We start from the raw sequence: 15,685 nt of genomic DNA, 5'->3' as shown, positions 1-15,685 counted from the left end.
TGCAGGGCATCAGATACATCAGAAATATGCATAATGAAACAAGAGGATAAAAAATAAATAAGTATTGAATTAATGTGAATTGAATATACAAGTGTGACTGATAAAGAAATATGCTCAGGTGGTTTGAGCATACAAAGATAATAAATGGGTATTTATTCATGAAACAAATATACAAAGAATTAATAGATTGAGAAGAAAAGGCAGGCCAAGAAAATTGTGATGATGGAATAAAGAGAACCTCAAACAGAGAGACATAAGAAATGTAAAGAATAAAAGAGAATTAGTGAAATAGTATAGGGATATGATAGAAAAAAGCATGGTTTGCAAAGATAGAAAATAATAGAGAAAAATAATGAATGGTGGTGTTAACTAAAATAAAACTACATCTCTCTTTTTAGGTCACATTTTTTTCTGGTCTTCTTTTCTATGCATATTGTTGCTGACCCTAAAGGGAATAGTGTGATGGCTATGTTTGTTGCATATATAGTATTATAATTTGCTTGGAAGTAGCTGGGCTCACAAATTTGTAGGGCTGCTATACAAGCGTCACCAAAAAGAGGACAAAAAGCAACACAGATTTCTGTAGAAAATTATTAAGCTTATGCAATGAAACAAAGTGTTTAAAAGTTATATTTATGTAGTTACCGTACTTACCAAGCCCTACAAATTATATTAAAGTAACCAAAATATCTTTATCCCCAAGGCATGTCACAACTTTTGAGCACCCCTAATGTTTGGAAATTGAAAGTTGAAAAATTTGACATGCCCTAAAATTTTCATATATGCAAAATTACAAATAATTACTAGGTAAAATAGAAATGTATTTCAACAGAACAGGGACATCTAGAGTATGGCAATTAAGTGACCTGACTTTGCACAATTTGCTGAATCGCTAATCCACTGCTAATGGACAATTTTGAAACCTGCTTGCTATCCTTGTGATTTGAACCAGTTTGGGCCTGAAGGTACCATTGACAGAGAATTCCTCTGAAAGCTGTTTAAAGCCAGACACAAAGATAAACCACTTTATACACCATTCAAAGCAGACAGTAAAAAAAACTAAAAACAAAAATCATAACAAATTCTCCAGCATAAACTCCTCCTCCAGATAAACAAGGACTAATGCCAGACAACAATCAAGTGGAAAACAACTTAATCAAGGAAACTACAAGAAGAAAACCGCACCCCCACCATCACTGGTTGGACAAGCTACTGTATATAAACTGAGAAAAGTCCACACTCGCTAGCACTGATGATTTTACCTAATCAGGCAATGAAATGTTTGCAAACTATCAAATTCAGGGAGCACCAAAGACTCCTGAGTTCTAACCTGAGCTATTCTCTTCTATAGGAGTTCTGTTCTCAATTAAATTCTGTGTATTTTCTATTTTGCTTGAGTAACTTTTTTGCCTGGAATCCTAACTGACCAAGCCTTCTTTCCTCAATCCAGGACCTCTCCACAAGAGTGGACTTCAACTCCCAAAATTTCCAATCATCATTATCCTTTCCTTAGAGCTCTGCTGGTTGAAATCCATATGTAGGACATTAGGGAATTAAGGAAGGCTGTTCTAAGCTTTTTGCAACTACACAGCTTTTAAAATAATGAAATATTGATGAGTGATGTTATTTGGTATTCAGCTGTTCTGATACATAAGAAGATCAGACTGTAATGCACATGTTCTTCTAGAACTATGTTCTAGAGTTTGTTTTCGATTTCAAAGTTAATTAGTACCAGAAACAAATTTACAAGATACGTACTGATACTGTAGTCTTGCTGATGCTTGCATATGTGTGATTTTTGAATCGTTGTTGCCTGGTCACTACCTGGTGTAGTCCTTGTAGTTTTCTTGGCAAGATTTTGGACATAGTTTGCCATTGCCTGCTTCCTAGAGTGACTGGCCCAGTCACCTAACTGACTTTGTGCTTAAGGTGGGACTAGAACTCAATCTCTTGATTACTAGCCTGTTGCCTTAATCACTTCACTATCATGTCCAACCTTTTGTCTTGCCTGGGCTGCCTTGAGTGAAGAGGAATACTTTTGAGCCTTATACAAAATGTGTAATATAGTAACTATTGCCAAAAATCACATAACAAAGTTAAAAGTTTACAATCTTGGACCACATTACCCATTCGGGGCCGCATGTGGCCTATGGACCGCAGGTCAGACACACCTGCATTACATCAAACCTTCTTATGTTTAGCATATTCATTAAGATGTTTTTTTTTCTTGTGCTAAGCTTAAGGGCAACCTAAAAGAATTGCTGCAGTTCCTTTTTGTCTGATCAGACAAAAGGGTATTGTCAGTTGAAGGAATTAAAAGATGCACTCCATATTTTTTTCTAAACTAGTTCAGTAAATTCTCAGTACCAGTACAACTGCTGAAAACATATGGTTAGTATGCTGTGAAAATGCTCATCTAGCCAGCACGATAATTGCCTGTATCATACAAAACTTATTTCAGCATTTGCTTTCTGAATAATTATGATGCATTCACTAATGGATAGGTTCAACATTTATTATAGTTGCTGTTTTATTATTAGTATTAAATGACATGGTAATGATAATTCCTTGTGGTGGCCAATTGTTCTTGTGGAAAGTAAAGAAACTGATTGGCAACCCTTGCAAACACTCCCTCCACCACTGCTGTTTGACATTAAGAGGAATATACCCCAAGAAAAAGACACCTACCATATCTTAAGTTGTCCTCGAAGAACATGGTCAACCCTATGAGGAATCCCAGTAACTTTAAGTAGAGCCTTTTCTTACCGTGTCCTTTAAGCACACAATGTAAATGCTCTGTGTACTTTGCACCAAACTGCCAGCCACTGTTATCTCAAAGTACTTAAAACATTGGAATCAGGGTTCAGTAAAAGGAGGTGACAATTCTTACTTCTTTACAAGAGCGTATATGGTATTATTTCCGCAGCTGAGTATCTTTAGAGAGCATGACCAGTTGCTCAAGGGAAAGAATTAAATCCAATTCCCATTACAATGCAATTGGTTGGATTGATGACACTTTTAAAGTTGCTTTTCTGATATAGCCTCTTTTCACCTGAAATTCCAGAATCTAATCAGTAAGGATGGAAGGCTGATTCTGTACCCAACAGGAGATAGTGAATCGAATTTGGCTATATACTGCAGTCTTCCCCAATCTGATAACTTGAGGGCTAAAACTATCATTTTTAGTATTTCACAGCCCTTTTGTACTGGTTATTTTTTGTATTCTTGTACTTTTTTTAAAAAAAGCTCAAAATAAAAAAATAAAAGAACAAGGGACAACTATACAGGTCACCTAAAGTTTCAAATGTAATGAATGTAGAAATATGTCCATTTTATAGCTATCAGACTTCAGGTATTGCACTGATGTTAGTAAAACCATCCCGTAGGTATTCCACTAAAGTATGCCCACTTTCAGTATTGGGAAATATGGATGGTGGGACCACAGAAAAAGCATTCTGCAGCTTCTTCAGACCAAAGGCTACAGATCAAACACTGCAGTCTGATGTGTGGGCTGAGAGGTAGGGGAAAATATCTGTGATGGGCCTAACAAAGTCAATAAACACACTTGAAAGAATGAGGTACTGTATACTTTTATTTGATTAGCACATTCAGACTTTTGCACCATAATATCATTAATAGAAGAATCTTACATATAGCAGAGAAAAATTCTGCAGTGATATGTACATTCAATATTTTGAAAATACAACAGTGATAAATAGCTATAGCACCATATATACGTACACCAAGGTTGCTCTCTTTGGCCAACATTTTTTGCTTTTTTAAGCTTATTGGTGAGAAGAAAATAGACATGACCCATGTTAGTTTATTGTAGTTTACTTGGACTTATCATCCACATTTGGGGTAGAATTGCTGCATTTTAACAATGTGGATGAGTAGATAACTGATGTTTAATCTTTAAGGTACCATAGGTGAAAGACCAGTTTTGCAAGAGGCTAAATGAATTACCCTTCTGATGTGGTCCTGATGACATTCAGGATGGTGGATGAGGTTCTACAGAACATTTCTGAAACAACAGAAATCTATGCAGAAATCTATGCTGAAATCCATAGAAACACTCTTTGTCACTTCAAGATAAAATCCACATGTTCATGCCTTTCCAAAGAAGGAGGAGTGGCTCTAGGTTAAGGCTGAGTAGGTATTGTCCTAGAGGCATCAAATTTTAGGAGGCACCAAAATTGAAAAGACTTCTAAAAAAACAAAATAAAAAAGTTTAAAAGTGGTAACCGCTCACATTGTGAGTCACCGTGTTTGCTTGAGGATTAAATATAGTTCTGCAGTGTAAATAAGATATCAATGCCTAAGGAAAGAAAAAAATTGTCTGGGGCTGAAAATCATAAGGGGCTTGAAAATCTAAAGAAAGAAAGAAGCAAGAGGGTGCCCTTTTGAAATTCCTAACAACCAGAAGATGATCCAGACCTTAGGGGGAGCCAGAATAGAACTTTTCCTAGGGCACCAAATGTCTACAAGTGGCCCTGAAAAGAGGGAAAAGAAGCAATAAACTACAGGTAGTCCTCAACTTACAACACCTTGTTTAGTTATAGTTCAAAGTTACAACGGCACTGGAAAAAGTGACGTGAATATTTTTCAGTTACAACTTTTGCGACATCCACATGGTCATGTGATCAAAATTCAGATGCTTGGCAACTGCCTCATATTTATGACTGTCACAGTGTCCTGGGATCATGTGATCCCCTTTTGTGACCTTCTGTCAAACAAGTCAATGGGGAAGTCAGATTCAATTAACAACCATGTTACTAACTTAACAACTGCAGTTATTCACTTAACAACTGTGGCAAGAGAGGTTGTAAAATGAGGCAAAATTCACTTAACAGATGTCTCACTTAACAGTAATTCTGGATTCAATTGTGGTCGTAAGTCAAGGACTATCTATAAATAGTGGCAATTCAAAGTAAGTTCAATTGTAAGGAAAAAAATGGAAAACAATAATGCTTTTTTAAAACTATATAGTGCAGCCATATATAGAATACCTCTAGTTGTCCTAGAGCTCCAAGTATTTCAAAAGACATTAAAAATAATATTCTCTAAGGCATATGGCATTCTTTATCAATGGATATGATGATCTACCTTAGCTTCAATTAATATAATAAAGTATTAGGCACATTCACAGCAGGCAACAATTCTTAGTCATAAAGTTGAACTTCTACTGCTCCTGGAAATGGACAATGAATTTTTTTCAATATTCAAATTTAATTTTTCAGTTATTTTTCACAATACAAAATATATGAATCTTTGCAACTTTGAATTTTGCCAGCCGTGCCACTATTTTAATCCATGAAGTTTGGGCACAAAGCAATTCAGAACTAAATCCAACCAGCTGACATTATTTTGTTCAAGAGTTGAAAGAGATTAAGGGATTCTAGTACTCTAAAGGCCTTGGAAAACTGATGGCAGGGAAAAGAAAATGCTTTGGGAAAAGATATTCCATTGTGTGACAATTTTATTTTTGACATCTCAGGCTCAGAAAAAAACTGGCATTCCCAAAACTTTATTTATTAACAATAAAAAGTCACAAGTTATGAAAAAAAGTTTAGGGGAGTGTTCCTTAATAACTTCTGCTCATAATGAAATCAATTTATGGAAAGAACTCTAGCACTGCCTGTGAATCAGAAGACTTTTGTATTTTTATGACTGGAAAGACATTTTAGCCTCTCAGGATTAGCCTGGGTGATACTGTCTAGTTGGCTTCTTATTAATCTACTCCTAGAGGAATAATATATAGATCTATAACCCTGCAAGTTGCAGGCAGAATCAGAACTTGGTCAGGCCACAATACATTCCACGTGTCATTAGTTAACCAGTATCAAATAAGTTAAAGAACTCTAATTAAAAAATATGTCTCTTCTTTACATTATACATAATAGATGGTATGCATATATTTCCCATTTGATTAAAAAAGCACCTTAATTTAAAAAAATAATAAATCAAGAGCAACAAAGCTACTATTTAAAAAAAAAAAGAAGAATAGCACCATTTCTCTGCTCCAGCTGAAGCAGCCCACACACAAACAATCTACGCGTACATACACACACACTCCTATGGACATATGCACCCACAAGCAGCTGTGTTACAGGCAGTACAAATGGCAGCAAGGTGATTCTCAAGTCACAGGTCACTGCCAGATGTATACCTAAGACCTTATGCATGATAAGAATGGCAGGGAGTCCAAACGGCTGCAACTCTTCTTCAGTACATTAGTTCTCCAAACTCACTTCAGCATTTATACTGTTTTGTTTCTATCCACTGTGCTATTAACTGCCAAAAGAAAGAGAGAGAGAGAGAGAGAGATGGTGAAACATCATGGAAAACTACAATATTCAGAACTATTAAAGGTGTGAAGGTGAAGGCACTTCATGGGATACTCTGTCAACAGCTCCTACCTGTATCTGCCTGGGGCTTGCAGTAAAGCTCACAGTCCTCTTTGGAGCTGAAGCGGTTGGAATTTCCTCCACAGCCACTGTAGATAAAGGGCCGACATTCCAATACTCTCTGGTTATAGTACCATTTTAGGGTTAATTTGCTGCATCCGCCTTCTTCCAGAGGCAAGGTGCACAGGTCAGCTGGGAAAAAAATAACAGTGAGGATGCAACAGGCCAAGGCATTAGTTTATCTAAGATGCAACAATGCTACTTTAGGCATTACACTTAGCTGCAATTCAGCAGAAATGTGGCCCATTCTCTCTAATGCTCTAGATAGAATTTTACTGTCAGATATTACAAGAATATGTTGGAAAGAAGAAAGAGTGCTGGTAGTTACACCCAGTTATACTTTATATACACCAGCTATTTCAGCCTAAAGACCAACACTGAGCAGTAGAAGTCTAAAGTTAATAAACTATAGCCATCCCAGTTTAGGACTGGCTTCACATATTATCTACATTTTCCTTCTCAAGAAAGAAACTATACAGTTTAATAAATTTACTGGTAATGGGGAATTGCTTCTAATGGCACCAATACAGAATTTAAGTTCCAGTAAGTAGACCACATCACCAGCTTGTTATTACTTCAAAAAATATATATCCAAGATTGCCAGCTAGTGTATATAGGACTTGGGTTAAACCATAGCCCTTCTCATAATTGGCTCCAGGCTTTCCCCAGAGATAAGCAAGGGCCCCTCCCAATTTGCATACAGTATTATAATGCAGAAAATGCATTCATCCTCTTATGCCTTTGGTCCTAAATGACTGAAGGTGGGCACTTGTTTTACTATTTATGTTTACATTTTAAAAAAGAAGAAGAAATATTCTTGTTATTTTGTTTTCCTGCTTTTGTTGAAAACCACTTCGAGTTTTGCAATTGAGATAATCTAAAAATATTGTAAAATAATTACCTAATATGTAAAAGGAATAGCTTATAACAAAATTATCCTTTGTGTAAAAACCCTGATTGAGTATCACTCCTTTTAACCACATGGAAGCATCCATCTAATTTTCTTTGTAACATTATGGACATGGTTTTTCATTGCCCATCCATGGGATTGTTTTGAACTTCTTCCAATCTAAACTAGAATGCCTAAAGCAGGCCTGTCAAACTGGTAGCCAGTGGGTTGGATACGGCCTACAGAGGCCACACCCAACTTTTTTTTTTTTTTAATTTGATTTATATCAAATTGGCTCTGCAAAGGCAAAAAATGTCGCGATATGATACTGCCCATGATGCGATCAGGTTTGACACCCCTGGCCTAAAGTGTTTGATGTGTCCCATATTTGATCTGCTTATCTTTTTCAAATTCAGCCAAGGCCAACAAGATAGGGTAGATTTAAAGCCATTACTTATTTCATAGAGGTTACCAAGTAGTCTATGAATGATTGCACTTTTATTAATCACTTCCACAAGTTTCAAAAGGATTCCAACCTTTCACTATCAACAGAGAAAACCACAGGCATGCGCCAATCCTTCAAACACATCAGAGACTGATGTAACTTACCATCCCTCAACATAGGACTCTCCGTTCCATCTGCTACCAGGCCCTCTTCATAGTCTTCCTCTGTGTAGATATACTCATACTCAGGCCTGCTCGCTTTCAATATGTTTCGTTCCTGGCTCCCTAAAAAACAGAGATGGCTGATTCAAAAAATCTCAGGTGAGGAAGACTTGATGAGAAAGAAGGAACAACAAATATATTGAGTCCATGAGATAGGGCCCACTCACAAATAATATGTCAAATACAATAATATAACATCAAAAAGAAACATAAAAATTCAGAAAAAATAAGCATCAAGCCAATTGAAATTTTCAGTATTGCCCATTCTACTGTATTATGAACCAGCCACAGCTTCTGAGTGATTTTCAAAGGTGCTTCCAGATGATTCCAGGGCACTATAAATTATGAATGTCAATTAGCTTGATGGCTATTTTTTTCTGCATTTTTATGTTTCTTTTTGATTTTATATTATTGCATTTGACATATTATTTGTTATATTTTATCTGTTGCATTACTAAATTACTCATTACTAAAGAAATGAATTGAGCAATATTACATTACCACAACTTATTATTTCCCCTTGCTTTTATCCAGAGTTGGGATTCACTTACCTTCCCTACCAGTTCGCAAATGTGAGCACACAGGCCTCCTCTGCACATGCGCACAGCCTTCCGCACATGCTCTTTGCTCGCACATTACATCCGGGCGGGTGGGCAGAGCCTCCCGCAGTCGTCACTACCGGTTCACCCAAACTGGACAGAACCAGCTGAATCCCACCACTGCTTTTACCTATAGAATAGTTTATGCAATCCCCCTTCCTTTTCATAAGTTATTATAGCAATAGCACTTAGACTTGTACAATGTTTCATAGTGCTTTATAGCACTCTCCAAGTGGTTTACAGAGTCAACATTGTGTCTCCAACAATCTGGGTCCTTATTTTGTTCCAAGTAAAACAAAGCTAATCATACCCTGCCTCTTGTTTCCAACAGAAAAATAGATTGTCAAATTGATAACGCCTGGCTTGCAAAGTACACCTTACTTTGGAATTCCTAAGTGGACTGAAAGGAAAGGTGAAAATACTTAATTCTTGCAAGGAAAGTGTGACAGCAATTATTATTTTATGCATAATAACATCAAGAAGCGTACAATGTGTTCAAGGAAAAAAAAGGAAAAAATACTAAGAAACAAAACTCACCTTCCTCTTCCTCAGCATGAGACAGCTTAAGCACAGGGATTATTTGACCTTTAACAGATGGGTATGGGTGGGTGGATGGATCATTGGGGAGATTACCTGGGAAGGAGAAGCCACAATGCAAACCTAAATAGGCACATAACTGCCATAAAAATAATTGGCACATATTTGACCTCCCCACCTCAAGAGAAGAAGATTCCAGCCAAAGTTCAAGAACCCTCAGAAAACATATCTCCTTTTGAACTTTTCTATAAAAGTTAAGTAAAGGTAAAGGTTCCCCTCACACATATGTGCTAGTCGTTCCCAACTCTAGGGGGTCTTGAGTCTGTTTCAAAGCCGAAGAGCCAGTGCTGTCCGAAGACATCTCCGTGGTCATGTGGCCAGCATGACTAAACACCAAAGGCACATGGAATGCTGTTACATTCCCACCAAAGGTGGTCCCTATTTTTCTACTTGCATTTTTTACATGCTTTCAAACTGCTAGGTTGGCAGAAGCTGGGACAAGTAAAAGTGAGCAATAATTATGTATGTAGAGAGGAGAGAGTTCTCAAATAAAGCTGATGTAATCAGTAATACAAAAAATCATATCCTGGATATCGGAACAGTCTTTATGGATGAATTTTAAGCTACCTGTCTTTGAATGGAAAAATATTGGATGCAGGCAAATCTGAGTGGCTAAAAACACTACACTAATGCACAATGCAGGCCTCTTGGTTAGTACAATTGGAATGTTTTAAACTTTAAAATTTAAAGTTAGTGAAACAAATAAGCACAACACACTTATTCTCCAAAGTTTGCCTCTGTTGTCATTACTGATTGAAAGAATACTGATTTCATGCATAATCATAGGTGGTAAATATTTGTAAACAGTTCACATCTTCCTATACAATAGATAAGCTCCCTCTGCTTTCTAAGCCATCTGTGCTGTTAGAGACCTGAACGTCTACGGAGTTATTTTTTCTTCTGCTTGCTGCATGCATTTCTCATGCACCCGTTTCCCTCCCTCCCTCCCTCCCTTCCTCTCTTCCTTCCTTCCTTCCTTCTTTCCTCCCTCCCCCCTCCCTTCCCCCAGAGATTGGTTGCCAATTTTTCTAGTCTGATAATTACTGTAATTCCCCAGATGCAATGTTGTATTTCAAACTACAAAATTATGAATTTCAATTCTTTTGTCACCAAACTAAGTCTAAAGTAAAAGACTTGGAAATGGAAATCTGAATCTTTGTGGAGCACTGAAAAAGCAGAGTTAGCAAGAAGATCTAAAACCCAAAGCAAAAAAGTAGCAAAGGTAGGATGGTTACTTAACCTTCTTTCAGTTGTAACCTTCCCTTAATTACTACTACCTACTGTTGTCTTTTACGTGCACGAATGCCATGGTAGGTTAGAGGGCAGGGTAAAGTGGCATTCCTACTCTTCTATTTCACTCACAATAATCATAATACTTTTCAGATGTGTGGTAGAGAGAAAGGTCTCGCAAACATCTATTTTAATCTTGAAAACATATCATTCAGTTTCCAGGTCCTCTTTCTAAAATCAGTTTGCCTGAACGCTTCATGATATTGTGGTCATGCTGAATGAGAGCTTTAAAACAGCTAAACAAACAAACAAACAAATAAATAAATAAATAGTAAATATCAAAGGCAGGATGGAACCTTTTTCTAGACAAATATGATTTGCTCAAATGAAAGAAAGAAATCAGAATGGGTTAGATGCCAGGACTCAATAGCATAGCTATGATACAGAAAGAAAGCCATCCATCCAGAGAATGTTTACTTCCTCGTCTCATTCGGTTGAATCTGTATTCCTGAAATGTTTCACATATCTGGTATATTTGGGAGTGATATATTGAACACCTCTTTATTAATGTCTCAGATTACAAGAACTACAGAAAGGAAGACAATTAGAAAATACTTACGCCGTTCAGAAACAGAGAACTGGCTTCCACAAGCTGAAATGAAAAACAAAGAAACAATCGATTCACCAGGACACTCATTTTGGGATAAGACTGTCCGGCAGTTTTAAAACAGAAATACAATTTTAGGTGGGGGATAAGGGTCACTATTTTTTTCAGAGGAATTTTAATGCCCCAACTTTTTATAACCAGGACGATACAGTAGATGTCCTGATATCTTCTTTCAGGTCCAACTTGCATCCTATTGCTTAGATCAATGTTTCTCAATGCTAGCAACTTTAAGATATGTGGACTTCAACTTCATGTTGGCTGAGGAATTCTGGGAGTTGAAGTCCACACATCTTAAAGTTGTTGACGTTAAGAAACACTAGGTTAGACTGACGCAATTAGGGCTGTCAGTAGTTTTTCAGTTCATGTCGTGGTTTCTTTTGACTTTGATTTGTGCAGTTCAGGTTCTCAATAATTTGTTCTTTCTCCATAATGGTTGGGGCACACAAAAAGAACTTAGCTATAGATAGATTTTAGTAACCTAGATTTTCCTATCATTATGTTTGTTCCTGAATAAAGTTCACACAAGTATCAGCCTCAACAGTACTTTCTTACAAGTTACAGTTTGAGGATTTTTCATTACAAACATTATTCGTCCTGCGAAAAACTTCATGTTTGACTTCCCAAACTATTTTCCCTAGGAAAATTGTCTCTAGCAGCTTCTTGTATGACAAACAATGCAGAAATAGCAGGTATTTTTTTCCTCAGAAACCTCTACCAATGGGACAGTACTTTGAAAAGCCCTGGAGTAAACAGTGTAACATCTAAAATCCTCCCCACTGCTGCAAACATATCTGCAATTTCCCCAGTAAGCACACATCCAGTTAAAAAAAGATGAAATAGATCCTAACCCCAGATTTCTAACCTACTGAGTGATTTGGATCAAATAGCATACTCCTAAACAGAGCATATGAAAAGCACCAAGCATAGCCGTTCCATTGAATAAACATGCTTTAGCACCATCCAGGGCAGCTATGAGTTGAATTAAGTGGTGAAATCCAAATTTCTTTACTACCGGTTCTGTGGGCGTGGCTTGGTGGGTGCAGTATGGTGTGGCTTGGTGGGCGTGGCAGAATATCCATTCCCATCCCACTCTGGGACCAGCCAGACGTGGCATTTACTGGTTCTCTGAACTACTCAAAATTTCCACTACCGGTTCTCCAGAACCTGTCAGAACCTGCTGGATTTCACCCCTGATTGAATTGTTTACAAGAAAATGAGAATATGGATATGAAGAATCTAGAGGGAAAATGGCAGGGCTGAAGGGTCCAATTAGCCTTAGCGGAGGCCTTACCACAATGTTGACTCATCTCTTGCCTGACAAATTGGCGGACTTCTTCTTCCTGCAAAAAAGCACAAAGCAAATAATACTGAATTAATTGCTCTTCATTCATTCATTCATTTATTGAGTGCAGATATCCCGCCCACAATCCAAATGGACTCTCAGCAGTTAATTATAAAGCAATAATATTGTACTTATTTATTAGACTTATAGTCTAATATTACTTTACTTTATGACTATTTATCTACTACATTTATATTATGCACCATTACCCAGGAAGCTTAGAAATAGCAACAAAACTTTAAAAAAATCATTAAAAAATAATAAAAACTCCCACTGTCCCCCTAAACCAGGGGTGTCAAACTCAAGGCCCAGGAGCCAGATCCGGCCACTGGAGTACTTAGATGTGGCGCGCAGGCCGCCCCCCCTGTAAACAGCGAAGGACCAACCCGCGGTGCCTCTGCCAGTGAAAACGGAGCTCATGAGGGCTCCGTTTTCAACCGCGATGGCCTCCTGCAGACCTCTGCCAACAAAAATGGAGCTCAGGGAGGACACGCACAGCCTGCCTAGGCTCTGTTTTTGGCCGTGACAGTGTGTGGCCTCCCTGAGCTCCATTTTCGCTGGCAGAGGGCTGCAGGAGGCCGTTGTGGCCAAAAACGGAGCCTTGAGTGATGTCGAGTTGGCCACGCCACCGGACACCCCCTCCAGCCCATCGAGGTCAAACACAACCCTGATGCGGCCCTCAATGAAATCGAGTTTGACACCCCTGCCCTAAACAATACTCCCCCCCCGTCAATATACAACTTTACTAAGCTCCAGTCTCACTGTACCACAAAGCTTGTGGGAAGAACCAGGTCTTTAATGCTTTCTAGAAGGAGAGGAGGGTAGGGGTCTGCTGAATCTCAAGGAGAAGGTATTTCAAAGGGCAAGGTCTGCTCTCAAGCCAGCACTGTGTCTAGGCCTCCTATACAGTCAGGTCCAGAAATATTGGGACATCAACACAATTCTAACATCTTTGGCTCTATACACCACCACAATGGAGTTGGAATGAAACAAACACAATGTGCATTAACTGCAGACTGTCAGCTTTAATTTGAGGGTATGTACATCCAACTCAGGTGAACGGTGTAGGACTTACAGCAGTTTGCATATGTGCCTCCCACTTGTTAAGGGACCAAAAGTAATGGGACAATTGGCTTCTCAGCTGTTCCATGGCCAGGTGTGTGATATTCCCTCATTACCCCAATTACAATGTGCAGATAAAAGGCCCAGAGTTCATTTCAAGTGTGCTATTTGCATTTGGAATCTGTTGCTGTCAACTCTCAAGATGAGATCCAAAGAGCTGTCACTATCAGTGAAGCAAGCCATCATTAGGCTGAAGAAACAAAACAAACCCATCAGAGAGATAGCAAGAACATTAGGCGTGGCCAAAACAACTGTTTGAAACATTCTCAAAAAGAAGGAATGCACCGGTGAGCTCAGCAACACCAAAAGACCTGGGAGACCACGGAAAACAAGTGTGGTGGATGACCGAAGAATTCTTTCCCTAGTGAAGAAAACACCCTTCACAACAGTTGGCCAGATCAAGAACACTCTCCAGGAGGTAGGTGTATGTGTGTCAAAGTCAACAATCAAGAGAAGACTTCACCAGAGTGAATACAGAGGGTTCACCACAAGATGTAAACCATTGGTGAGCTTCAAAAACAGGAAGGCCAGATTAGAGTTTGCCAAACAACATCTAACAAAGCCTTCACAGTTCTGGAACAAGATCCTATGAACAGATGAGACCAAGATCAACTTGTACCAGAGTGATGGGAAGAGAAGAGTATGGAGAAGGGAAGGAATTGCTCATGATCCTAAGCATACCACCTCATCAGTGAAGCATGCTGGTGGTAGTGTCATGGCGTGGGCATGTATGGCTGCCAATGGAACTGGTTCTCTTGTATTTATTGATGATGTGACTTCTGACAAAAGCAGCAGGATGAATTCTGAAGTGTTTCGGGCAATATTATCTGCTCACATTCAGCCAAATGCTGCAGAACTCATTGGACGGCGCTTCACAGTGTAGATGGACAATGACCCAAAGCACACTGCAAAAGCAACCAAAGAGTTTTTGAAGGGACAGAAGTGGAATGTTATGCAATGGCCAAGTCAATCACCTGACCTGAATCCCATTGAGCATGCATTTCACTTGCTGAAGACAAAACTGAAGGGAAAATGCCCCAAGAACAAGCAGGAACTGAAGGCAGTTGCAGTAGAGGCCTGGCAGAGCATCACCAGGGATGAAACCCAGCGTCTGGTGATGTCTATGCGTTCCAGAATTCAGGCTGAGATTGACTGCAAAGGATTTGCAACCAAGTATTAAGAAGGGAAAGTTTGATTTAGGATTATTATTCTGTCCCATTACTTTTGGTCCCTTAACAAGTGGGAGGCACATATATAAACTGCTGTAAGTCCTACACCGTTCACCTGAGTTGGATGTACATACCCTCAAATTAAAGCTGACAGTCTGCAGTTAACGCACATTGTATTTGTTTCATTCCAACTCCACTGTGGTGGTGTATAGAGCCAAAGATGTTAGAATTGTGTCGATGTCCCAATATTTCTGGACCTGACTGTAAATGTGGGAAATAATCCTTTCCATTTTCTTCATCAAAACCTTCCAAAGCAGCATCCAGGTCAAAGCAAAATACAAAAGAGAGACTTATAAAAGTCTGGAATGTGAGCAATCAACTAGAGTGCTTAATTAATTGTAATTTTTTGTAAAGGAAAAAAAAAACTGCTGCTGCAGCCACCTAAAACGAATTTAGGAATACACAAATCCCAATCCTGTCTCAGGATTCTGATTCAGAATGTTACTAGGCTTCAGTTTCATTCACTGGTAGAAAGCTGGCAAAAACAATAAACAAATGTCCTCAGGCCAATGTATTGGAAAGGCCTTTTCCCTCACCGTCATGCCAGATACTCCTTTTTCTCCTCTTAAGCCATCAAGTCCTGGACTTCCCTGTCAACATGCAAACAAATAACCAAAGTTATTAAAGCATTTGGAGCTGAAAAAATATGCTCATTTGGAAGAATATCTGAGATACATATTTTCATTTATTTAAAAAGTGTGTATGATTTATAAGTAAAATTGGATAACAACAAAAGCAAATGAGTTTGACATCATTCCGATTTAGACTGGTTTCACACCAAAGGCTAAGCCATGAATTATTACATAAATCACAATAGGTTTAAATAGTATGCCCAACCATAGTAAATCTTCTGTCAAACTGGATGGCCATCAATGAA

At 38.4% G+C, this 15,685-nt stretch overlaps 1 protein-coding gene across 4 annotated transcripts in view; it reads right to left on the bottom strand.

The window, feature by feature from the left end:
- Positions 1-3,574: 3,574 nt before the first annotated feature.
- The window catches only part of COL7A1 (collagen type VII alpha 1 chain), a 125,072-nt gene continuing 112,961 nt past the window's right edge, over positions 3,575-15,685 (bottom strand). For all 4 annotated transcript variants that reach the window (XM_034431483.3, XM_034431482.3, XM_087883725.1 and 1 more), the window contains exons 115-121: positions 15,345-15,398; positions 12,407-12,455; positions 11,068-11,100; positions 9,159-9,254; positions 7,966-8,085; positions 6,420-6,599; positions 3,575-6,294 (exon numbers count right to left, since the gene is read on the bottom strand). In XM_034431483.3, coding sequence (XP_034287374.2) covers positions 6,260-6,294; positions 6,420-6,599; positions 7,966-8,085; positions 9,159-9,254; positions 11,068-11,100; positions 12,407-12,455; positions 15,345-15,398 — 567 coding nt within the window. In that variant the 3' untranslated portion in view covers positions 3,575-6,259. The remainder of the gene's footprint in view (positions 6,295-6,419; positions 6,600-7,965; positions 8,086-9,158; positions 9,255-11,067; positions 11,101-12,406; positions 12,456-15,344; positions 15,399-15,685) is intronic.

This window comes from Pantherophis guttatus, chromosome 2 (assembly GCF_059756535.1).
Source record: "Pantherophis guttatus breed Tessera chromosome 2, ASM5975653v1, whole genome shotgun sequence".
Lineage (NCBI taxonomy): Eukaryota > Metazoa > Chordata > Lepidosauria > Squamata > Colubridae > Pantherophis > Pantherophis guttatus.
Note: the sequence above shows the minus strand (reverse complement) of the source record. Positions and strands in the feature narration are given on the sequence as shown.